This window comes from Rhinatrema bivittatum, chromosome 7 (genome assembly GCF_901001135.1).
Source record: "Rhinatrema bivittatum chromosome 7, aRhiBiv1.1, whole genome shotgun sequence".
NCBI lineage: Eukaryota > Metazoa > Chordata > Amphibia > Gymnophiona > Rhinatrematidae > Rhinatrema > Rhinatrema bivittatum.
The window spans coordinates 186104229-186130476 of record NC_042621.1 but is presented as its reverse complement, the minus strand read 5'-3'; the positions used below and the strand labels follow the sequence as shown (position 1 = coordinate 186130476).

Here is a 26248-nt window from a genome sequence, read left to right as displayed (position 1 = left end):
AATCCCTGCATTTTCCTTAGTTCATAAAATTCATAAACAACTTCCTAATACACCAGGCAGACCAATTGTGGAAACTATTGATTCAGTTTTAGAACTGTGGTCAATTTTCGTTGACCCCCTTTCTGAAATCGAAAGTGTCAAAGATACAAAGAATATGCTAACCACCCTGGAAGAAATCCCTCCAACCACAAAGCATACAATTTTCATTACTTTAGATATACGTTCATTATATATGAACATTCCTCAGCAAGAAGGGTTGAAGACCATAGAAAAGGCACATAAAACAAATCCTCAGCCACAATGAGTTTCCATGGCATTCATTCTATGACTGGCTGAACTTGCTTTGTTATAATTATTTCTTTTTTATGGATGAGTTTTATTTGAAACAACATGGATGCAACGATGGTAGCATCTATGGTCCCCAGTATCACCAACTTGCTTGTCTCACAATGTGAAGAACAATGTTAATATTCTTCCCCTTTTCTTCAGCTTATACAAGCTTGGTCTAGAAATATAGACATCTACAATGGAACATTTACATCAATTTATTAAATGACTAAATTCTCTGGAACCTGATTTGTAGTTTATGGTGGAATTCAATTATCAGCAAATATCTTTTTTGGATATTATGATATAAAAGATATTTGTAGATTAGGTATAACTTTATGTAAGTCCATTGAGAGAAATAACTTATTGAACTTCACTAGTTTATATCCATTGAGATTAAGATCTAATTTATTGGTTGGTCAATTTTTAAGAATACACTACATTTGTTATACTAAAGATAATTTCAAATCTCAGGCACAATAATTGAATGCAAGGCTGTTAGCCAGACAATATCCATTTTCTAATTCTATTAGTAAGCAAGTCTATAAAAGAGCCTAGAATGTGGACAGGACATGGATGCTATTGGATCCGAAAAACATTGACTGCCTGACAATAGTGTGTGTACTTAGAAGGTATAGCTGAAACTAAATGTGTATATCCAGCATTTTTAAGCATTTGGACATTTTTTAATTACACCCTGTTTTTTTGCCTCTTTCCCAACAATAGCTTATTCCTGAGGGAAAATATTAAAGACTCTGTGGTTCAGTCATATTTACCGGCTTCTCCTGCCACTCAAGATACAGCCACAGTGGGACATACCCCATGTGAACACTGTTCCTATTGCATGCAAATGATAGCAGACACAAGCTGTCAAGTTCCATTTTCTGATAAAATCCTTTGTTTACAAGAGTCCATGGACTGTTCTTCATCGCTTGCTTATTTTATTACTTTCTCCTTTCCCAAGATGTACATAGACAGAATGAAAAGAAAAGTTAGAATACGATTAGCTGAACACAAAAGCTGTTTAGCAATGAAGAAAACTCTCCGATAGTCACTTTCTTGAGCAAAATCACACTTTCAATGATCTGAAATGGAGCACTGCTAAGCAAGGGGGTGGGGGGAAGGATCATAAGAATTAACTATATCTTAGGGAACAATTTTGGATTTTTTATTTGAAGACTACCACATTACATGGACTTAATTTAGATACTTAATGGTATTCTATCATTTGAATCTTTTTTTAATTACTTTATTTTGACCAGAGCATTAACATGATTGACTGACAAATAAATAGTGTAATATACATTGGGCTCCTTCCGGTGACAATTTGGTGCCAAAATGAGCTAAAATGCCAAAAGGGTGAGTGGATTTCCTGTCATGTAATTTTTGCTTGTGCTACTTACATTAAGTGTATCTTGAAGCTGATTAAAAATGTTATAAATATTTTGTCACAGATCTTGAATCTGTGAGCATCTATCAGATAAATGGGGAAAAATACTGCAGCCTGATGGACGATGGAAAGACCCTGTGATACAGATCCTTATTTCGAAACATGAACCAGATTGGGGTGATTTGTTTAATAAGATGCTGCAAATTTACCATTGAACATAACTTCTTAAGACCAGATGAGTTCATAAATTTTAAGTGCATTAAAAAACATTTTAAAATTAAGAAAATTCTAGGATTGCTTTAGGACTCTGCAGATAATGATCTAGAAGGCAAATTATAGCCAGAAGTGTTTATTATGACTAGTTATTACATTTTGATAAATAATTATTAAAAACTTACATAAGGTTGGTTAGAGGAGGGTTTATTTTTGGATATAATAGATTCCTTCCCTCCATATTCAACACATAGGGCCTCATTTTCTAAAAGGATCGCATGCGATAAGGGACGTTTCCCACGCGAAATGTCCCTTATCGCGTGCGATACCAAAATGGGGGCGGAGTCGGTCCCGGAAGAGGAGGAGTCGGGGCGTCACTGGGGCCGACTCCACGAAGACGCCGCGGATGACGAAAAGGTAAGGCCCTTTTTGCGTCTGAGTTCGCACCCAATAGCTTCACCTCCTATGGTGGCGCTACTGGGTGCGAAACCGGCAGCGATCGCACCGCGACGGTGCGATCGCTGCCAGCTAGTGCAGGCCCGTCCCCCGTTTCGGCCCCCCACCCCTCATTCCCTAAAATATCGAAAGCCTGCGATACTTTAGAAAATGAGGCCCATAGTGTTCTTTGGGTATCTTTTATTTAGTCCATTCCAAATACCTTCTTTTTTATATGAAATAGTCTCTTTACAAAAAGTTGCTGTAAACCTAGTTATGTATCTCTGTTTGCCCTTCAGATGCCAAAGTAATTGGGGAAGAATCAAATCAGTAATGAACAATGTCAAATAGAATCTACAATATCTTACTAGTGCTCTTAGACCTTTCCACTAGAAATAGATTGAAAAATTCTGATCAGTGACTCAAAGGAAGACCTTTGTCCATCAATATGAATCAAGGCTATCATGAGGAAAATGGCAAACTACTCATCATGTTGAGGTCTCTGAGATTTTGAGAATCTCTGAGACCTCTGAGAATCTCTGAGAATCCAGTTTCCTGGGTTCTTATTACCACACACACCAGATGAAGGTGGTGGTCTATGATGACATTTTCTATTGTATTATGTGTCTTTGGGGAATGGTGTATTTTTATTAAATACTAGTTGGAACCCATTGAAGAGTCACTGGAGGATATGTGGCATTCTACAGCTGAGAGTGCCCTCCTGTGGTCAGGGCAGAGCAGCACAGATATAGAAATACCATGAGTGTGTAGGCTAAGTGAATTATATATAAAGATGTTTGTATTAAACTCCTTATAAATCACCACAGGCTTCTTGGCTATGGTATTTACCAAATGTAAACAATAAATAAATAGATATTATGCGTTTATCATGTGCATTTTCTTAATTTAGATGAACAAAACAAGTAGCAGTGAATTTCTCCAGGGCAGAGAAGAAAAACAAGGTAAGCAAAAACCCTTTATACTGCAAGAAGAAAAAATGAGCACAATTATCAATAAAGTAACTTTAAAAGGAAACAATACCCATCATGTGCTGTGCAGTATTTCAAAAATTTGTATGGGAAGTTTTTACTGACTCAAAATGTTACTCTTAAATTGTTACATTTGGAACTCTTTACGCTGCTCCTTTGTAATTCTTCTGAATTCCTGGAACAACCATGTTTGAAATTAAAGCTACAAATTACCTCACATGCACTGGGTTTCCTAGGTCTCTATCAGCAATGATGTCATATTTGTCATCACATGTATACCATATTTGAGTTAACTTATGATGCTATTCTAAGTATAGTGATTCATTGAGGTTCAGACTGAAAGTTCATTAAGCCCAACATCCTATCTCTGATAATGGGAAATCCCTAAAAGAATATTCAGGTTTTTGCTGCTTACTCCTTATGTCAAGTGGTGGTCCCCCTGAGTCACCTGGTTAATAACAATTTATGGACTTTTCTTCCGTGAACTGGGGCCGTGAACTTATCCAAACTGTTTTTAAATCTAGCTACGCTAGCTGCCATGACCACATCCTCTGGCAATGAATTCCACAGCTTGATTGTGCATTGAGTAAAAAAAAATACTTTCTCTGTTTTAAATCTGCTCCCTGTTAGCATAATGGAGTGTCTCCTAGTCCTAATTGTATTTGAAATGATAAATGACTGTTCGACAACAAGCAAGGCTGAATTAGGCATACATGCTAGTGATGTCATCTGACATGCCAAACAAACCCTTTGTTTTTTTGCCCTGGAAATGTGTCCAACATCGGTCTCTGTTTGTTTGACCAGTCAGAATGGAGCCACCTTTGGTGGCTCTGCCCTAGCATGTCTGTTACAAAATAGACAAACCCTCCTCTCTAAGCTCATAGAGCTTTTGCTCTACTGAGCATATGTGGGAGTTCCTGCACAGGCATTGCCTTGTGATTCCCTCAGTCTTTCTTCGCCCAAGCTCCGGCACGGACATGTAGCCTTTCTCTCTGTTTTTATTGACTGATATCTCTTGGTATCTTAGGGCCTCATTTACCAAGCATTTTCATCCGAGACAAAGAATGGGAGAAAAACTTTAGTAAATCAGGCTCTTTGATTAAATGTTTTTCAACTACTATATTGCCTCACTGTCGCAGTAGCCCCCAAACAGCACTTTTCAGTGCTATTTAAAGAACAAAAAAAATGTCTTCACAGAAATGTCTGGCACCAAGAAACCATCGCTTCAAGGGTGGTGATTGTAGTAGAAAAATGTCCATTACAGATGATCACGACGTATGTTACTGGTATCAGGGACCAGATCATAACTAGGCCAACTGTAATCATTGTGGCTGGATTTCTTCGTGCTTTCAAACGTCCAGGACCTGGAAGATGGAGCAACTATAAAAGTCTCTAAAGAGCCACAGCTGGTCATCCTCCCAGAGTGGAGCCTCATTAAGTTCCTCAGGTAAGCCTCCCTCCATCGCTGGAGCAGCCCTCAGGCAGCTCCAACTTCTTAGAAGTCAAAAAATCAGAAAAAGCACCATTCCCAGGTGTTGATAAAACCATTGTGGGCTTTGTGGATCTTGGGGTCTATTGAAAAGAAGAAGCAACACTCTTTTTGGAGCTAGTGGTGCAACTAGCACCAAAGAAGCATCAGCCCTTGGCACCGTCAAAGTAGCTGATGCATCACTCACCAGTGCATGGACTCTCTGTGCATTCAGCTCCTGGCGAGTGGCGCATCTATCAGATGCCCTCATGCTCACCAGAATTACTTATGCATCCCGTTAAGAAGCCCTCAATGCACTGAGCTCCAGAGAACTTGAAGCATTGAGACTCAACATCATTGATACTTCCTCCCATACCGTGATTGTTGGAGCAAGCTTCTGCATCATTGACACACCACTCCATAGTGCTTCTGACACAGTTATTTAATAAATCACCTTTATACATTTGCAAAGGGTATCAGGAATGAAAAAAAATCATCTTTACTTACCTCCACCTATTACAAGAGTAATGTCTGCATCGAGGCTGATTGAACCAAGGCTTGCGTCTGGACACACTAAACTCCATTTGTTCCCTGTGCCCTTAATTTCTAACAGGCCCCCAAGATAAATTTTACAGAGTCTAAAGGAAGTACTGAAGATTCCATCCTAGTCTCTGTAGAGATGTTCCACCCCAGCATCTGGCCAAGGAGCACATCAGACCTTGGACTAAGTGGCAGAGTTGGTGAGGACTTTCTTTACCTCCTTAGTTGCTAAGGACAAGGAGGGCAATCTCTCTTTTCCAGAATTTATTTATTTATTTATTTATTTATTTATTTATTTATTTAGTATACCGACATTCGATCGAGATATCACATCGGTTTCCAGATAACAGGTTGAATAGGGCGGGAACTGCCCTATTTTACATTGTAACAAGATAACAGTTAATTAAACAATTAATATATGAAACATTGTAACAGATGAATATAATTAAAAGTGTGTATAGAGATATGGCATATAGCCTATATACAATATGTACAATATGACTTGGAAGAATGTCAGATTTCTTCTCACAAGAGGGAGTCACAACCACCCCTGACACAAGTACTCCTTCAGAAACCCCATGAAGTGATTCTAGTCTTCGCCACTCCCTTGCAATGGAGTCCAGCCAATCAGAAAATGTTTATCAGGGATAATCCTCTCCAAGGTGGCTAAGGACTCCTCCTCAGTCACCTACTTCATCACTGAGGTCCTGGATTAGTATTCCCTCTCCCTAGGATCAGAGGATGGAATCAACAGGAATCCCCTTCTACCCTCTCCAGAATATTCATCCCTACCAGAGGATCTTCCTTATTCCAGGTTTCTGGATAATTTGGGTAGAGTGCTAAGAGTTTCATTTGTTTACTTTAATTTATTGATATTCTGCTTTTTTGTACATCAAAGCAGATTACATTTCCCTATCCCAGAGGGCTTACAATCTTAAGGGGTCTTTTCTAAGCCTTGATATTTTATTGTCGGGGTTGTTCCCACAATATTTTGCCCCTACTCAACAAAATATTGTTTAGTCTTGCGATATTTGGCATGGCCTTTGCCCCTAATACGGGATAGATGCAAAGGCTGGTTGGTGCCATTTTTGAAAATTGTGTCAACCGGGCCTGGAGCACCAAATTTTTTTTTCAGGTATGGGAGGGGAATAGGGGTGGGGGAGTGGGCCCAAGGGGTGGTCTAGACCACCAGGGAATTATTTTGGAAGGGGATGTAAAGGGGGAGGAAGACTACCCTAGATTATTAAGTAGTTAATGTTTTGTAAGGGTACCAGGGGGAGTTACTGAAAAGGGAAGGGGTTAAGGTAGAGAGGCGTGGTGTTGCCACATAAATTTATATTGGGTTTTTTTTCAATTTTTTATTGTGTAAATGCCTAGGCCCATATTCTGCAGCTAGGCACAGATTTTCTGGTGTTTTATTAGTTCTCACTTCCAACTGAAACCTTTCCCACATTCAAAAAATGCAAAAAGTCCCTCCTGTGCATGTTTTCTATTGTGCCTGCATTTATTCCTTCTGATTAAGGTTTTTGCTATATCTATAGATGTATATTGTCTGTTGGTACTCTGCTATTGAGACCACTTAATTGTTATGAGATAGGCAATTTCAATTCAGATCAACCTTCTAGAGCTGTGAGTGATCAGACATGCCTTAACAACTTTCTCCCATCTGCTCAAGGGAAAAAACATTCAAACTGCCAATCAAATAGCCATGTTCTATGCCAATAAACAAGGAGGGACATGGAATCTTTGCCACAAAGTGATTCGAATATGGGAATGGATGTGCAATCACTAAGAAGTTCTTCAAGCAACCTTACCTCCCTTGTGTCGCAAATACGTTAACAGATCACTTCAGCAGGTTATTTCACCTGCAGAAATGGTCCATGCACCTGTCAACAAAAGAACAGAGTGCTTGTTCTTTGGGAACATCCCTCAGTTGACCTCTTCACATCTGAGGGAGAATAGAAAAGTGGAAAGGTTTTCTTCCATACTTCCCAGAGAATTCAGATCCAGTCAGGATGCTTTACTACTCAACTGGAATGCAGTTTTCATGCAGTTCTAATGCACTTACTTTATTTATTTCCAAAGATTTATTATATGCCAATTGCACAGGCCCAAGGTGATGTACAAAACAGTCATAAAATTCAACAAATATTTTAAAGACCAAACAAAAAAAAGTCAGGACAAACTTACTAACCATATTGGCAAATAATGATAACCGAGACAGCTGCTGCCACTATAGATGTTGGATTTCGTGAACCTTGAGCCGGCTTGGACAGATGATGGCGCACCATGGGTGGACCCACAGTGGAGGTCGAAGCCGGGAAGTGGCACAGGGCAGGAGACTGGTCGAAACTTCACCACTGGAATCTCACAGTCCCCCTGGGAAGGGCCCTTGAGGATCTGGGCTACTTGGACTTACGTGCGGTCTCCTGTGGGCGAGTTACTGAAGAGGAATCCCAGAATCCTGAGGAGGACAGAAGCTGAAGGCAGGAGACCAACTGAAGCTTCACCACTGGAAGCCCGAGGTCCCTCCAGGAGGAACCCGTAAGGACCCGGGCTGCTTGGACTTATGTGTGGTCTCCTGTGGTTGAGTTCCTGAAGAGGAATCCTAGTATCCTGAGGAGGACGGAAGCTGGAGCCAGGAGACCTGTTGGAGCTTCACCACTGGAAGCCCGCGTTCCCCCCAGGAGGAGCCCGTGAGGACCTGAGCTGCTTGGACTTACGTGCAGTCTCCTGGATGAAGCAGAACAGGATACCGAGAAGCAAGCTGGAGTCAGAAGTCCGGAACAGAAGCAGAGGCCGGAAGCCAGGAACGAGCCAAAGTCAGAAGCCAGGAACAAAAGAACAGCAACTAGCAACTCTGAAGCAGAGAGAACCTCGTTGCAAGGCGAGGAGTAAGGCTGACTGCAGGGTTTAAATCCCTGTCGTCGTCTGACGTCCTTCGGGAGTGGAGCCATCTGTTCCCGTGCTGGCCTCTTTAAATTCAGTGCCCTGGCGCGCGCGCCTAGAGGGGCGCAGCCAGTTGCGAACGTCGGCGGCGTCTCCCTGCAGAGGGAGAGCCGCGCAGAGGAGTCCGGCAGGCCCGAGCAGGCCTCAAGGAAGTCGCCGCCACTGCGAGCCATCCCACAGTAGGTGAAGGGCCGGTCTGCGGACCTCTGCGGGTCGGGGCCGTAACAATAGATACATAGGAAATAACAATAACCAAACAGCTATAGCCACTTTAAATATAGCTTTACCATTAAAGAAAAATAAATTGCTTATAAATAAGCCTGCCAAAACAAAAATGTCTTAAGTAAGGACTTAAAAGATTTTGAGCAGATGGCCACCATTTACATGTATAAGTTGCTATTTTACAAGATACCATAGCGACATGCTTAAGTCTCTTATTTGCATATACTTACACCTGGTCATTATCTGGCACAAGTGAGAATATAAGTCCTCATTGCCAAATACTGACTGGGGGACGTACAGACTGAAGAACCAGGAGGGGCTTGATGATCTAGAGATAGAATGGGCAAGACTGGTTGCCCAGTCTATCTCTAGATCTCTAGAACATCAAGACCCTCCTGGTTCTTCAGTCTGTACGTCCCCCCAGTTTACCCACCCAGTTTACCTTACCCAGTCAGTATTTGGCAATGAGGACTTTTATTCTCACTTGTGCCAGATAATGACCAGGTGTAAGTATATGCAAATAAGAGACTTAGGCATGTCGCTATGGTATCTTGTAAAATAGCAAATTATACATGTAACTGGTGGCCCGGCCCAGGAACACTCCTGGACCACCCCTTTTTTAGACCTGTATTTTTGTTCGCAAATCACTCACGCATGTAGGAAAGAGTTTTTAAAATAGCATTTATTTGTGAACAAGCTATTTTAGATTCATATCTCAGAATTTTACACAAACAACCTTTTAAAAATTAATCTTTAAGGCTTTATGGAAATGGTTCTCAATCTGATTTCAACAAAGCTCCTTAGACCTGTTAACATGTGAACAATGGGAGCTTCTCCTGTATTTCCTTTTCCTTTCGTCCTCAGGTGTTAGTACCACATCAGTATGAGTTCATCTCAGTGCCATAGCAGTGTACCACATACATATTGAGAGTAAGCCAATCTCCATTCAACCTTTGTATCAACATTCATGAAGAGCTTATGGCATTCTAAACCTCCAGTGGCCAAGCCACCCTTTTCCATGGGACCTTAACAGTTCTGATGCAACTTATGGAGCCACCCTTTGTGCCATTGGAGTTGGCTTCCCTCCAGTTTCTAACTTGGAAAGTATTATTCCAAAGATTCCTTGTTGCAATCACATCAGCTACAAGAGTCAGTAAGCTTCAGCCTTTAATTCATTACTAGCCTTGTCTATAATTCCTCCACAATAGAGTGGTGCTCTGCACTCACCCAAAGTTCCTACCAAAGGTAATTTCGGCTTTTTATTTTTTAATTAAGCCATCATTTTACCTATGTACTTTCAAAGATCACATGCACATGAAAGTGAAAAAGCCCTTCATTCCTGAGACTGTAAAAGAGCATTAGCTTACTACTAGTAAAAGAGTTCAGCCAGCCACATCATCAAGCCTCATGGTTATTCATTTCTTATAATCCTAATCATTTGAGAATAGCAGTTGACTAACAAACACTGTCCATTTGGCTAGCAGACTCTCACACGTTGTTATGTGCATGCAGATTTCCAGATTACAGACTCTATCAAGAGAGTCATAACTGCATCAATGACTTATCTGCAAGCAATGCCTATTGAAGACATCTGCAAACTGCAACTTGGTCGTCATTGCACCCTTCATGTCCCATTACTGTCTGGACAATCTATCAAGAAGTGACAGTAAATTTTGACAAGCAGCTTTGCACAACCTGTTCATCCCAGCAGTCTATTCTCCCTGTGGGGATTGGGTTACTTATTAAATGCTTTGCTGCAACCATCAGCTTGGGATTCCCTGCTTGTCAATAGAGAGAGCAAGTTAGCTTACTGTACATAAGAACATAAGATATGCCATATTAGGTCAGACCAATGTCCATTAAGCCCAGTATCCTGTTTCAACAGTGGCCAATCCAAGTCATGAGTACCTGGAATGTACCAAACATTAAATAGATCTCAAGCTACTATTCCTTAATGATTAATAGCAGTTTATGGATTTTTCCTCTACGAACTTATCCAAACCTTTTTTTAAACCCAGTTACACCAATTGCCGTAACCACATCCTCTGGCAATGAATTCCAAGCTTAACTATGCACTCAGTGAAATAATTTTCTTTGATTTGTTTTAAATGAGCTACTTGCTAACTTCATGGAGTACCCCTTAGTTCTTCTATTATCTGAGTAAATAACTGATTTACATTAACCTGTTCAAGTCCTTTCATGATTTTGTAGACCTCGATCATATCCCTCCTCAGTCATCACTTTTCCAAACTGAACTGTAAATGGTGTACTTCTAGGTAGCACAATGAACTTAGTCATGCTAAATACCTACCCGCCTCGCTGAAGAGTCAACTATCTAACTAAATTTAGCTCTAAAATCGATGAGGGACTCGTGAAGCAACATACATATGGAACTCCTGTACATGCTCATCAGTACAAAAGCTCTATGAGCTACAAGAGATGGGTCCATTTGATGCCGTTGAATGATATCACCTGCCATGTCCTGGCTAATTTATCCTGCTGTCTACAAATACTGTTTGCATTAAGCAAACTTGCTTTTCCTATTTATCTGTTCTACTCCACTCACGATTTTGTAGACCTCTGTCATATCCCCCCTCAATAATCTCTTCTCCTGTTTAGTCTTTCTTCATAAGGTAGCTGCTGTTTAATAAAAGATACTTAAAGTATCTTAAATACAATTCAAAACTAAAAAAAACATAATTTGATATGATGTATCTTTACTTGCCATATGGATTTTTGAAACTTTACACTGTGCATGATGGTTTCTGATTTGCTTAATAAAATGCACAAAATTCTCTTTGACTAGAATAAAAAATTAAGATGAAAACTAGCTATATATTACATCAAAGATGAAGAAATGATGTACTCTTACAGTTTATCATCTGAGACTAAAGAATCTATGATTAGAGGCCTGGCCATTATTTAAGTATAGCAGTGAAGAGAACGAGAATCATATGATGGAAAAAGCCCTTTATTGAAATAGGGCATATTTCAATAAAGGGCTTTTTCCATCATCCAATTCTTGTTCTCTTTACTGCTATACAGCCAACTGGATCGGCTTCTGCTTTGCATTTTGGGTCCATTATTTAAGTATACAGAATTATTTACGTAGGCAATGAAAGGAGAGCATGGATTGGCACATGAGCTTTATATAGTAATAAGCTGCTGTGAATATACATTACAGATGAACAGATAAGTTATGAAAGCAGAAGGGACAAAGGGACTGTTATGGATAATTCAAACATATCAGCACAGTTATTTTACAGTGCTAATGAACACTAAAGGGGACCACTAAAGAGTCGCTTTGAAAAAAAAAAATGAAATCTTCAGGTTAACAGCGTTTGTCTGCTCTTTGATTTCCAAGCAGTCCCCTAGATTCATCAAAATGCTATAAATTTCACATGAATAATGCCAGTGATAAGAAAAAGGGGCATAGTTAGGGTAATTTTGACTTACTGCAATGTGAATTGAATTTATTGCACCCATGATATTTTCATGAGAGAGAGAGAGAGAAAAGCTCTTTATAAGACTCTCATGTATGTCAACTATTTATATAACTGTAGAAGGGTCAACTAGTAACTCAAGGTGAGGTTTTGGTGGTGGTCTAGGGTTTTGGAGTCAGGGTGCTATCAAGCTAGGGTGAGAGTACATTGTAGAAATCTCTTCTTTGTTTAGCTTTCTTAATTCCAAATCACATCAAATCTTCACTGATGTATACTGTGCTGTTCGTACATTTGACTGTGCCTGTAAAACTGTCCTCAAAATCATAGACCACCACCAAAACTTTACCTTGAGTTACTAGTTGACCCTCCTATAGTGGTATAAATAGATGCCTAATTTGTGTGCCACCCTAGAGGTATGCTCTCTCTATTTCTCTCTCTCTTCCCCCCCCCCCCCTCTCTCCTTAATGCCAGGAAAAAAAGTGTAGTTATTTCTGGTGTTAAAACATGTGTTATGCTATTGCAGGCAATGTCCCTCATTTTCATAAACCCGCCCAAACTCCTCCACTTTGACTAAAATTTAAAGATTTGCATATGCATCTCACGATGCGATAAGTAACACCTTTTGATGAATGACTCTGAATGCTTGTTTTGTGGTTTAAATTATTTAGACTCTAAACACTCTGCTACAGAGGGAAGTCAGAACACAAAGTTCCAGGTGTAAAGCGAGAAGACAAAACATTTTTCAGATATATCAGAGAAAGAAGGGAGGTCAGAAGCGGTATAGTGAAATTGAAAGGTGATAAGGAGCAATATGTGGATAGTAACAAAGAAATGGCAAATAGTAAACAAATACTTCAGATCGGTGTTCACTAAAGAAGACCCTGGAGGAGGATGTTGCTTGTTAACAAGAACATAGATGTGGATAGAGTAGACGAAATTCCATTTATAGAAGAGAATGTATTGGAGGAGCTAGGCAAACTGAAAGTAGATAAGGCCATGGTGCCAGATGAGATACACCCCAGGATACTGAGGGAGCTCAGAGATGTGCTGGCAGATCAGCTAAAGCACCTGTTCAACAGATCCCTGGAAACGGGAGTGGTGCTGCAGGATTGGAGAAGTGTGGTGGTCCCTCTTAATAAGAGTGGTAGCAGAGAGAAGGCTGAAAAACTACAGGCTGGTTAGCCTCACCTCGGTGGTAGGAAAATTAATGGAGACTCTGCTGAAGGGAAGGATAGTGAACATTCTTCAATCTGGTGCGTTGTTGGACCCGAGGCATCATGGATTCACCAGGGAAAGCTCCTGTCGGGCAAATCTGATTTTTTGACTGGATGATTAGAGATTTGGATCGAGGAAGAAAACTCAATGTTATCTACTTAGATTTCAGCAAAGCGTTTGATATGGTCCTGCATAGGAGGCTTGTGAATACAATGAGAAGCTTGGGCATGAGCCCCAAGGTGGAGGTGTGGATTACAAATTGGTTGCTGGATAGAAGACAGCATATAATGGTAAATGGAACCTATTCTGAAGAGAGAACAGTGTTAAGTGGAGTGCCACAAGGATAGGTGTTGGAACCAGTTCTGTTCCATATCTTTGTGAGCGACATTACAGAAGGGATAGAAGGTAAAGTTGGTCTATTTGCAGATGATACTAAGATCTGCAACAGAGTGGACACATCTTAAAGAGTAGAGAATGAAAAGAGATTTAAGAAAGCTTGAAGAGTGGTCAAAGATTTGGCAGCTGGGATTCAGTGCCAAAAAGTGCAGAGTCATGTATTTGAGGTGCAGTAATCCAAAAGAACTGTATGTGATGAGGGTGAAAGACTGATGTGCAAGGACCAAGAGAGTGTTATGAGCCTGCCCGTGGTGGTCCTGCAGGCAGTCTCCTACCTTCTTCGCGGCAGGCTGCTGCCGATGCTGGGGTCCTTGAGCAGCAGGGAAGCCGTATCTAATGGTGCCTGCCTCTTCTCCCGTTTCATGGCAGGGAGCCGCTTCTCCTCAGGCCTCCCACGTGGCAGGGATGCCGCCGACGTGTCTGCTCCTTTCTCCTTCACCATAGCCGCAGACGCGCCTCTCTTCAATATGTAAAGGGCCAGCGGTGGGAAAAGCCCCGCGGCCCTCGTCCATGACATCATCAGTCTTCGCTGGATCAGCCCTATAAAAAGGGCCTTGCTTCTGTTCCTCAGGGCCTTCGAATCCAGTCTTCACAGCGTCTGTGGTCTTCTTCGGATCCACGTCCTTCATGATCTTCCTGTGCCTTGATGGATCTTCGTTCCTTGTTCTTCGTGTTCTGAACTTCGTCGCCTTGATGTTCCTAGTCTCATCCCTTGTCAGAACTCCTCATCACCTGTCTCCTGTTCCTGATGTTCCAGATGTCCAGTTCTCTTGATAGCCTGATATCCAGATGTTCCATGTCAGGATGTCCTGATGTTCAATGTCCTGAGGTGACCAGACGAAGAAGAGGATAGGTAAACACCAAGGAATTTATTAATATATCTCGTAATAAAAAGCCCGACTCAGGCCGAGTTTCGCTCTATTTCGAGCTGCTTCAGGGGCTACATAGAAACAAATAAAATAAATATACAAACATGTATAGACATATATAAAACCATGCATGACATAATAAAAGATTTTTTAAAAAGTATAAACAATATTAATTAAGACTGAACAATAACGGAAAACACATAAATATTAACCCATCATTTTAGCAGGTGTAGTGAGACAAATACAGAACTGATTCAAACTTTGCCTGTGATTGAAAGACTAAGGGTGCAGTGGTCAACTAGTGATCATATTAAAAAAACAGATGTGTATCAAAACAGGGGTTGGTATTTCTTAACCAATCAAGTTAACAGGTGTGGTAAAAAAAATTGTATAGAATCGATTCTAACTATGTCTCTGATTAACAAACTAATAAAAAGTGGTCAATCGGTAATGATATAATTAGAACCAGCTTACTGTACATCAATGAGCTATTAAATTGTAAAACAGGGATTGGTATGTTACTTAATTAGTGTTAAGAAGTGAACTCCCATTGTTCAACATTATTTAAAACATTAAACATTATCCTCCCATTTAAAAAATAAAAACGTTTGTCTACAAAGGTACCCATATAAAATCTACAAAAAATACAAAATAATGAATAATTAAAAAAAACAAAATGAAAATAAAAATAAGGACAATGACAATTTCTATAACTACCTGTTGAAAAATGATAGCGGTGTTTGCCTGTATGCACCTCATGCGGATACAAAGTCCTTACATTCCATATATTGTGCTAAAAGCTCTTAAAAACCAAAGATAGAAACACAAGCATAAAAAACATTATTAAAAAACAAGGATAGAACCACACTTATAAATAAAAAGAATGTTAAAAGGAAGAGAAGACCATTATTTAGTGTCTAACTAAAACCTAACCCAGTTTATGTCTTAAAAAGTATGTAAAAAATGCCTGTGATCCCTCTAAAATCTATTCTGGATTAAAACCAATAACAATAGATATAGAATTAGCTGAATGGATGTAAGAAGATTAAGTGAAATTAGTAGTGCTTGGTGGCTATATCTTAATAAATGTACCAAACCTAGGGGGTCATTTTCAAAAGGGATCGTACGCGATACCAAGATCGGGGCGGGTTCTGGGCGGCGTCTGCACCGGAAGGGGAGGAGTCAGGGCGGCACTAGGGCAGACGCTGTGAAGACGTCGCTGACGGCAAAAAGGTAAAGGCCCTTTTCGCCGCCAGTTTCATGCCCAATAGCACTACCTTTTATGATGGCGCTATTGGGTGCGAAAGCCGGCAGCAATTGCACCGCGGAGGTGCGATTACTGCCGGCTTTCACAGGCCCGCCACCCCATCCCCCGTTATCGCCGGATTTTCTAAGGTCTGCGACCTTAGGAAATCCAGGCCTTGCAAACCAACATAGCTAAGGAGTCAAGATCTAAATAGGGAAAAAGGCAGACTAAAAAGTAACTATATTTACCTCTTTAAGCAGGTTTTAGAAAAAAGCCGGAGATTGTCCATCAACAGTTGTCCATACGGATTTCTTGCTGTGACACTAAAAAATGTGACTAGGATAAAAATAAATACTAAAATGTGAAGTTTGAAAATGAATTAAATAAAAAATAGATCAAAATATTGCCGATGCAGACATGAAACATAAGAAACATAAGCATATAGTCCCGATTAAAATATCAAAAAACTAAAAGGTTAAACTAAACTAATATGTCTCTGAGGGGACAAACAGACATCTTATGCTGACTACAAAACCCTTTTAGACAAAGCCTATGTCAAAAAATGTATTGGCAAACTAACACATTGTATATGAAGTAGTGGGTGAGACATTCAAGAATTGAATCGGCAAACACCAGTGCTGTGTCTATTAAAAAATGCAGGGGAGAAATTTTAAAAAGGAAGCAGGGTTAGACTCTAAAAAAATAGAGCAAAACTCGGCCTGAGTTGGGCTTTTTATTACGAGATATATTAATAAATTCATTGGTGTTTACCAATCCTCTTCTTCGTCTGGTTGCTACTTGCAGCATTGGATCGGTTTCTGGTTTGTTTCTTTGGACCATGTCCTGAGGTGCCATGTTTCATGTTCCTGATGTCCAATGTTCCTGTCCTGACTCCGTCTGTCCCTTCTTCAGCTCTTCGTCCAGTTCCCAGGTTCCTCGTCTGTCCACCTCTCCTGGCGTGCCACCATCGTGGTCATGACCAGCCCATGGGGGGGCTGTGTAGGGCACTTCGGGGCACAAGGCCTTCTTCTCATCTGCAGCGCAAGCCTCTGGAAGACGTCTGTTTCTAATGCCTTACTTCCGAGAATTCTGTCCCGGTCTTCGGAGTCCCTTGTGCCTGCATCCGTTCATGCCTAAGACTCTGCCAGAACCTGCTCTGCTTCAGCGTGGTCCGCGACCAGCCACAAGCGGCTGTGTAGGGCGCGCCCCGGTGCAGGTCTCTTCTGAATCTTTGTCATGTTCCAGTCTCAAGTTCCACTTCTTCGCCTGGAGTCTGCTTCGCGTTCAGCGTGGTCCGCGACCAGCCATGGGCAGCTGTGTAGGGTGTGCTGCGATGCAGTTCTCACCCAGTACTTTCGCCTGACTCCTGAATTCTTGCTTGAAACTTCCGAGCAACCTGAATCTTTGTCTGAGTCTTCTGAGTAGCCTGAATTCTTGTCCGAGTCTTCTGAATATTCTGAGTCCTTGTCTGAGTCCTTCGAGTCTTCTGAGTATCCTGAGGCCTTGTCCGAGTATACAAGTCTTCATCTGAGTCTCCTGAGTATCCAAGTCTACATCTGAATTCTCCAAGTATCCTGAGTCTTTGTCTGAGTCTTCGTGTTCCTGCACTCAGCCTTTCTGGACTCCCAAGCGGTGGGTCCGGAAGGGCTTTTGAGTGGCCGGAGGGCTACTCTCGAGACCATCATTGAGTTGCTGGGTCTCTTTGGTGTGTGTAGGTCCAGTGGAGAGCTGAGCCTGCTTTATTCCTGTTCCAGATATTCCTTGCCTTGTCTTCAGTCCAGCCTTGCTCCTGCTCCACCCGTGCTCGTACCTGATCACTTCTCATGGTGTGTTTTGGGGCTCCTTCCTGAGCCGTGACGCGATCCAAGGGCTCACATCCTCCCTTGAGATGGGACCGCGCCTCCGCACTCCTAACAGGACATGAGGGTGCGCTTCGTAACAGAGAGGGATCTTGGAGTAATAGTATCTGGAGATCTGAAGATGGCAAAGCAATATGCCAAGGCGATAGCTAAAACCAGAAGAAAGTTGGGCTGCATAGAGAGGAATAACCAGTAAAAAAAGGCAATGATAATGCCATTTACAGGACCTTGGTGAGGCCTCACTTGGAGTACTGTGTTTAGTTCTGGAGTCGATATCTAAAAAGAGATAGAGACAGAATGGAGGCTGTTCAGAGAAGGGTGACGAAAAGGGTGTAGATTCTGTATCAGAAGATCTATGAATAGTGGTTGAAGGATCTAAATATATATATATACACTGGAAGAGAGGAGATACAGGAGTGATATGATGAAGACCTTCAGATACCTGAAAGGTTTTAATGACTTCAAACCTTTTCCGTTGGAAAGAAAACAATAGAACTAGGGGTCACGAAATTAAATGTCAGGAAATATTTCTTCATGGAGAGAGTGGTGGTTGCCTGGTATGCTCTTCTGGAGGAGGTAGTGAAGATGAAAACAGTTCAATAATTCAAAGGGGCATGGGATAAACACTAGATCTTTAAAGGCTAGAGGATGGAAATGAGAATAGCGTGCAGAGATTTGCTGGTGTGGCAGTTAATACCCTTAACAAAAAGCATGGAGATCACTACCCTTAAGCAATATGCTTTGATGTTTCTAATGCAACTGCAACATTGCTCCCTGCTTCAGCAAGGGAAAAGGAGAGTAGGATACAGACAACACCCAGGAGGGCCCAACTTGTATGGACTGGATACTAATACGCAGACATAAGGGAAAAAGCACAAGACTGCTTATATGGCCAGGTCCATAAGCATAGTACATCAAGCAACACTGTCTGAATTTTCAAAAAAGCTCATCACCTAGTAAAAAAAATGTTGCAAATTTTTATGGGTACCATAAGGCTTGGGGATAACCGCACAGAGTGACAGTTACTACCCTTAAGAGAAACATGGGCGTAACCTGCACAGAGTGGCGGTTACTACCTTAAGAAGCTTGTTGAGCAACCTGGATGGACCATTTGGTCCTTTTCTGCCATCATTTCTATGTTTCTGTTTGATAACCAAATTTTCACTGCATTTCTATATAGTGTTATTAGAGCCAGAGTGTTGGTCCAGGAAGTAGTGTAGAGAATTTAAAAATACTTAATGCCATCGGTGTAAATTTTAAAATGTATCCTGAGTTCAGCTAGGAGATGACATAGTGGAGAAAGGTATATATTAAAAAGTGATGCTACGAGCTGATTCCTGAGGTACTCCTGATGGAATTTCTTAACAGATGTGTCTGGGCCAATCCTTATTTGCTATGTATGATTTAGGAGAAAAGAAGTAAATCATTGTAATACTATTTTTGTGATACCTATTGATTTTAGACTGTTATGATCCAGGACATCAAATGCTGATGTTATGTCAAACATAACTTTAAAGTAATTTGTAGTTGAATCGAAGCCATGTATAATTGTATCAGAAGATGATAATAGTAAAGTTTCAGTGCTATGGCCTTTCTAAAGCTATGTTGGTCCTTAGAAGACTAAAACCCTTATTAAATCAGGAACACTTTTGTACAATACTCCAAACATTAATATTTGCCAGCACGGACTACTGTAACACACTTTTCCTAGGATTGCCATATACTACTATCAGACCACTGCAAATACTACAGAACTCGGCTGCCAGAATACTCACTGGTAAAGGCAGAAGAGATCATATCACCCAGACACTTGCAGAATTACACTGGCTCCCAATAGAACAAAGAGTACAATTTAAAACACTATGCACAGTGCATAAACTAATAAATGACGAACAGGCTGACTGGCTAAACACCGCACTTCGATTACATGTCCCGCAAAGAAATCTCAGATCGGCCAATAGAGCTCTACTAACCATACCCTCAGTCAAAACAGCAAAGTTGACCCAAGTCAGAAAGAGAGCACTATCCTTGGCAGGACCTTTACTATGGAACACATTACCCCTGGAATTAAGGCTAATGAAAGATTTAAAACTCTTCAAAAAAGGCTTAAAAACATGGCTCTTCAAAAAAGCATTTCACAGTGAGGTAGCTGAATAACAACACAAAAACAGCTGAAAGTCACCAGTACAAAATGCAGAGTGCATAATCTTATTACGTTTTCTCATACTTAAGTATATTTAAATTACAGTATAAACATATGATTGCGCTAACAATCATAACTGGTAACCACATCCACCCCCCATTTAGAATATATTATTGAACTATGTAACCGTATAATACTGGCACCTATTGGATAAGCTAGAAACCAAACATTTTTGTGCCTATCTGTAAACCGTTGTGATGGTGCTCTACTAAACGACGGTATAGAAAAGTTTTTAAATAAATAAATAAATAAATCCAAAATGGAATTTAGTCATTTAAATATGTCAACTGATGTAACGCAACAAACTCAATGATTTTTGCTGTGGAAGGTAGATGTAATTGGTCTGTAGTTTGATAGGTCTAATGGCTCAGCTGCTGCTTTTTGGGAAGTGGAGATACAATAGCTTGTTTAATTGTACTTGGAAACGTTCCTATTGACAGGGATTGATTTACTATATATGCTAGGTGATGGGAAAAGTTCTCACATACTAGTTTAAGCAAAGCAGTCAGACAAGGATTCAATGGACTAGAAGACTGTTTCATTTTGTTGGAATTTGAGTAATTGTTAGAGTCTACTACAAAAAATGAATCCCATCATTGCAAGGGAGTTATGTCCTTAACTCTGGGACCTGGTAGGTTGGAATTCATTAGATATATGTTTTACTTTATCTGAGAAGAAGAAGGTAGCTAGATTATTACAAAAGTAATTATTGACATGGTTAGGAAGACTTTGTTTAATGGATATTAAAGATTTTACTATATTAAAAAGTATAGCAGGATTACCATTGGCAGCTTGAATTTTTGTCACATAGTAAGAATTTTTTACCATATCTATTTGTTTTCTGTATTTAGATAAGTATGCCATAAAAGCTGTTTTACAGACAGGTAACGGATATTTATTTATTTATTTATTTAAGGTTTTTTTATACCGGCATTCATGAACTCGTTCACATCATGTCGGTTTACAGAAAACAGGGGTGCGGATAATACAACCAAAAAACATAAATAACGTGATGAAGAGAAGCAGTTACAATTAACAAGGGCTAATGAACTGGGAATGTAAGAAATAGAAAGAGATAGAGGAGAATAATTATGTACAAAAGTTCAATATAAATATGGTGTCTCATATGTACAGTCTCTGAGTAGAGAGTTTGTTTATGGTGCATATTAGGTAGAGTTCGAGAAGGCTTGCCTGAAAAGCCATGTCTTGAGTCTTTTCCTAAAGGTTAGGAGACATGGTTCGTTTCTGAGTTCTGGAGGGATGGAGTTCCATAACTGTGGGCCTGCGGTGGAAAGGGCTCGGTCTCTTAAGGTGCTGTGATTAGTGGTTTTCGTGGGTGGAACAATGAGGCATCCTCTGTAGGCTTCCCTGGTCGGTCTTGTGGATTTGTGGAAGCGGGGAGGAATTTGTAGATCGATTGTGGTATGTTGGTGAATGATTTTGTATATCAAGGTGATGGATTTATAAATGACTCTGAAATGAATTGGTAACCAGTGGAGGTCTTGTAGCACTGGGGAGATATGGTCTCTTTTCTTAGTGTTTGTCAGTAGACGGGCTGCTGCGTTTTGGACCATTTGGAGCGGTTTTGTGTATGAGGAGGGGAGGCCAAGTAAAGTGGAGCAGCAGTAGTCCAATTTTGAGAAAATGAGGGCTTGGAGGATGGTTCTGAAGTCTTTGGCATGGAAGAGTGGTCTTATCCTTTTTAAAACTTGCAGTTTATAGAAACAGTCTTTGGTGGTTTTATTGATGTGGGCTTTGAAGTTTAGTTTATTGTCGATTAGCACACCTAGATCTCTTACATGAGTGGTTTGTAGGTTGTTTGGCAGAGAGGTTGTGAGATTGTTATCAGGAGTTATGAGTAATACTTCAGTTTTGGCGGAGTTTAGTATCAGATTGAGGCTGTTGAGGAGGTTTTTGATTTCTAGGTGACAGGATTCCCAGTATTCAAGGGTTTTTGAGTATGATTCTTACGCCAACGACGTTCATGGCATCTTAGTATCTTTTTCATATTTAATAAATGGAGGGTGAAATAAGGAGCATTATGCTTTCAATGAGTGAATACATATTTTTCTGGTGTTATAGCATCCATTACAGTTGTGATAGTTTTATTCCATTCAGTAAGAGTCTCCACAATATTATCAGCCAGTGTATCGGGTAACAGTGGTAACCAAATTGCAATAAATTGATCAGGGTCAGATGTTTTTCTTCTCAGGACGTTTTCCTTACTGGCAGATTTTTCCTATTTGCTGTGATTGCACATTTTATCGATATTAAATAGTGATCAGACCATGGAATTGTTTTTATGTTCCCTTCTGTGGCATTTGAGTCAACAAAACTAGTGGAAATCACTGGGATCCAAGCAACGTGACATATTTATGGCTTCTGTTTTTACATTTACAATTTGTATTTTTTATTTTTTAAGATATTTTAGTTTTATTTAGAACATAAAATCTGTTTTTTAATGGAGTTTTTCCACCATCAGCCCATCCCCACCACTCATTCAACCCCCCTCACCACATATTAATTTTATCCTGCTCCCCCAACTCCAGTGACTCAATGTGAAGCAGAGCTGGCAGAAGGAGAAGCGAAGAGGGCCATCAGATAAGACCATATGCAGCTGACGATCCAGCAGCATAGAAAAGGAGTAATGTCAGAGCAATGGTTCTAAAGCAGGCAAAGGAGGGCAGATGGAGAGACTACTGGAGAGACGGTGTTTTTCTGGTGTTTGTCCCAATATTTTCCAACCTTTTCCTGAAGGCACACTTAATAAATCAGGTTTTCAGGATGTCCATAATGAATATGCATGAGATTATTTGCATACGTTAGAGACTTGGTGTATGTAAAGCTATCTCATGCATATTCATTGCAGCAATCCTGAAAATCCACTGCATAGGTGTGCCTACAGGAGAGGACTTGGGAAAGAGTGATTTATCCAACAAACCCAGATTACATTCCCCCCCCCCCCTTCCCTTTGCAGGGATTCTTTTTCATTTTTTTTTTCAGTTAAAACCTATAAACAGAAAGCCCCATTGAACCAAAGTCCATCATTTCATTGTGTTTCACTTGAGAAATGTTTTCGGTGCTGGTGCAATCCCAACAATGCTAACCTGTCTTTTTTTCTTTCAGAAGAATTAATGTTGAATGACCTAGACTCAGAGAATGCTAACCAAGGAAAACATAATGACCAGCTGACCTTCTTCCCTGCCTTACATGAAAGTTTGCCATCAGAAGATTTCTTTGAAGAATGCATTGAAAGGCATGTCATTCTGCAGGAGTTTGCAGAAAAAGAAAAGGTACCAGCTCTAAACACTCATCATTTCTCAGGGATGTCTCACCTTCAGCAGTGACTGGACAATACCTGAAAAAGGGACTCTAGGAGATTCATATTCAGCCACCGTACAGCTCAGCATGCTAGCCAGATACATTTATCTGGCTAACTTAGCCTATATATTCAGTGGCACCACTGAATGCATCCAGCTATCCTAAAGTTAGCCAGATAGCTTTATTCAGCTAACTTTAGGACAGGTCTATGGGCGACCAGAGCTAGCTGTATAAGTTATCTGGCCAGCTCAACTCCTCCCATTATTCCCATTTTTCTCCCACCACTTAGCTGGATGTTGACAACTGGAAAGGTCAATAGGAGTAAGAGTCATGGTAGGGATAAGAGAGACAAGACAATAACATTTTTTAAGGAGATGGCTGTCTGATGGCTCAGTGGCAGTGCTGCATCCTGGCCATAAGGAGGGTTTCCAGTTTGATTCCCAGATCAGGCTTTCTGCACTTTGGGTTACCTGGGACTGGGATGCTGTAATGGCAACGTTCCCAGCCCCTGGGGAGGATGGATTCGTAATCATCATTAAGAGTGATACCTGGTGGCCTGTTTTAGAGCCCATGATACAGGGTCTAAAGAAGGAACCATGTGCATGACTCATGGCCTCAGGATGATTGCCACAATGACCAGGCTTAGAACAATGGCTACTATAATAGGGGGAGCTATTTAAACAGGGGAAAAATACCCAGGTAGTTGCAAATATTCTGTTCAAGGGACCAGAATTCCAACACAGGTGGGGGTTGATCTGTTTGAAAAAGGGGGAACTACTAAGCTTAAAATAAGAGAGAGAGAGGAAAGTAATGGCTGGAAGAAACAAAGAATTAGAAAAGAGGAAAGAGCCATGAAAGACAGACTAGATGCCAGAAGGATAAACAAGGGAAGAGAGCAATGGAAGAATAACATGGAAATGAAAGTAAGGGAGCACAGATTGTGAAAAAAGAACAGGTCAATAAGAAAGGTAGAAAAATGGTTTTCTGTTTCAATCTTGTATCTTGTAAACTCAGATATGAAATTTGAAAATTGTATTTTAACATGTATATATTTATCATTATCTTTGGTATTTATTTTATTATATGGACTTGTTTTAGGGGGCAATATGCAAATGTCTGTGGGTAACTGCATAGTCAGCGAGTTGTTTAACTCTTAGACTTTTACACCAATTCTCAAAGGGAAAATATGTTCTCTTTTGAAAATTGCCTGAGGATAAAGTACCCACACAGAATTGCACCTGCTTATTCTACAGGCCATTTCCCCCTTCAAATGAATGTGTGTAGTTTTGAAAATGCAAACTACATACAGTGTTTCTTCCCTTGACCTAATACTGCCTCCAGACCCTCCAATTGTTTATGCAAAATATATGCTAATGAACTAATGAATGCAAAAACTATGTAGAATAGCTCATTACCTATTAATATTAAAAAAAGTGCATGTATTAAAATGTTCAAAATGCAACACAGACACTTTAATGCATATACATTATTGACACCTCTAGGAGGTGTTAAGTTTTTGTCTTAACATTCACGTTAACCCTCCTATTTGTAGAAGCATATTTTAATGTCCACAGTTAAAGCTGCCTCATTTACATCTTATTAACCTCTACCAATAATATGCGCAATAAACCCCACATTTAAGTGTGTTAATGGCAATGTTAATGCACTTCAGTATATTGGCTCCAAAGCATTGTGTTTTCATTATTCACAATATTTTCCTCAGATGAGGTTATTTTATCTGCCCACGGTTTATCTTGTCCTTCTTATCTAACACCATTCTTATATTTTTTGGTAAGAACATGCATTTCTCCTTATTAATTCTCTCTCTTGATCACTTTTAGTATTTGCCAATCTTTCTCGGAGAGATATGAAGTTGCGGTAGTGCTCTAACAGCAATATCTATGATATATGTGATATTTTGCATGCCCCATCCAAGTACCCACCCCTATTACAATGACCTTCTTTTCATGTGATTTGTATGCATGGATAATGCAAATGCATGCAAAGAAGGTCATTAGTAGGCAATTTGATGTTTGAAATGCAGTAAAAGTGAGGTGGAAGTCTCGGGACCCTAATGCGTGATCCAGGGATCCTGCCTCACATTTAAAGTGTCGGCAAAAAAACCCCAAAATGCCCCACAGCTCAGGAAAAGTTTGGATTAGGGGGACCGACTGCCCAAAAAAAAAAAAAAAGATTAATGTGCCCCGTGTGGAAACAGCAGCCCACCTCCCCCAAAAGGCTCAAAAATAGAAATTAAGATTTTGGGGCCCTCCTTACACCCTCGCAAAATACTTAATTAAAAAATGAGTGGTTCCGGGCCGCACCTTGAACCCCCCAACCCCACCGCATCCCCAGGAACCTGACCCTCGCACCCGGCCAGTTTGTCACCATTTTTCAAAATGGCGCCAACCTGATCTTGCCGCCGCCTCCCCCCCCCCCTAGGAATGCAGAGAGCTGCATTCCTAGGGGGGTGGGGGCCAGAAACCACCTTTTATTCATTTAAGCACTTTGGGGGATGCAAGAGGTTCCAGAACCACTTTTTTGTTATTTTCAAGCACTTTGGGGTGTGGGTGGCCATCTGCTTGGGTACATTAATCTATTTTTTTTTTTACTTTTGGGCAGACAGTGCCATCTCAAGTGATAGCCCTGGGTTGAGATGAGGGTCAGCACTAACCCCCACTCAAATATTTCTCGAGCTACAGGACTTTTGGGGAGGATTTTTGTCAGCCCTTTAAGGCAATGGCAGTCCCTTGAGATTGGGGCCACCTTTGTTTTAAAAGCCCATTTGCCTTGTTCTTTTGTTCCATAGTGTGTGGCCACAAAACAAAAGAATGTGCCACATAGAAGCAATAATTTTTTAGGGAAGGATCCCCACTATCATGACGACACCTCCCACTCTCCACGATAGTGGGACCCTTCTGCAAAAATATATCGCAGCTGGTAGCTCTAGGCCTTTATTTGCTGTGGATGAATGGGAGGAGTGTGTGTGTGTGTGTGTTTGTGTTTGTGTGTGTGTGTGTTTGTGAGTGTGTGTGTGTGTGTGCGTTTGTGAGTGTGTGTGTGCGTTTGTGATTGTGTGTGTGTGTGTGTGTTTGTGAGTGTGTGTGTGTGTTTGTGTGTGTGTGTGTGTTTGTGAGTGTGTATGCATATAGTGCTGGAGACT

The 26248-nt window shown here is 40.6% G+C and overlaps 1 protein-coding gene across 2 annotated transcripts in view; it reads left to right on the top strand.

Annotated features, from left to right (window-relative positions):
• WDFY4 (WDFY family member 4) overlaps positions 1 to 26248 on the top strand; it is a 746928-nt gene that overhangs the window by 432170 nt on the left and 288510 nt on the right. For both annotated transcript variants that reach the window (XM_029609624.1, XM_029609625.1), the window contains 2 exons: positions 3276 to 3327; positions 22891 to 23057. In XM_029609624.1, the coding sequence (XP_029465484.1) occupies positions 3276 to 3327; positions 22891 to 23057 (219 nt within the window). The remainder of the gene's footprint in view (positions 1 to 3275; positions 3328 to 22890; positions 23058 to 26248) is intronic.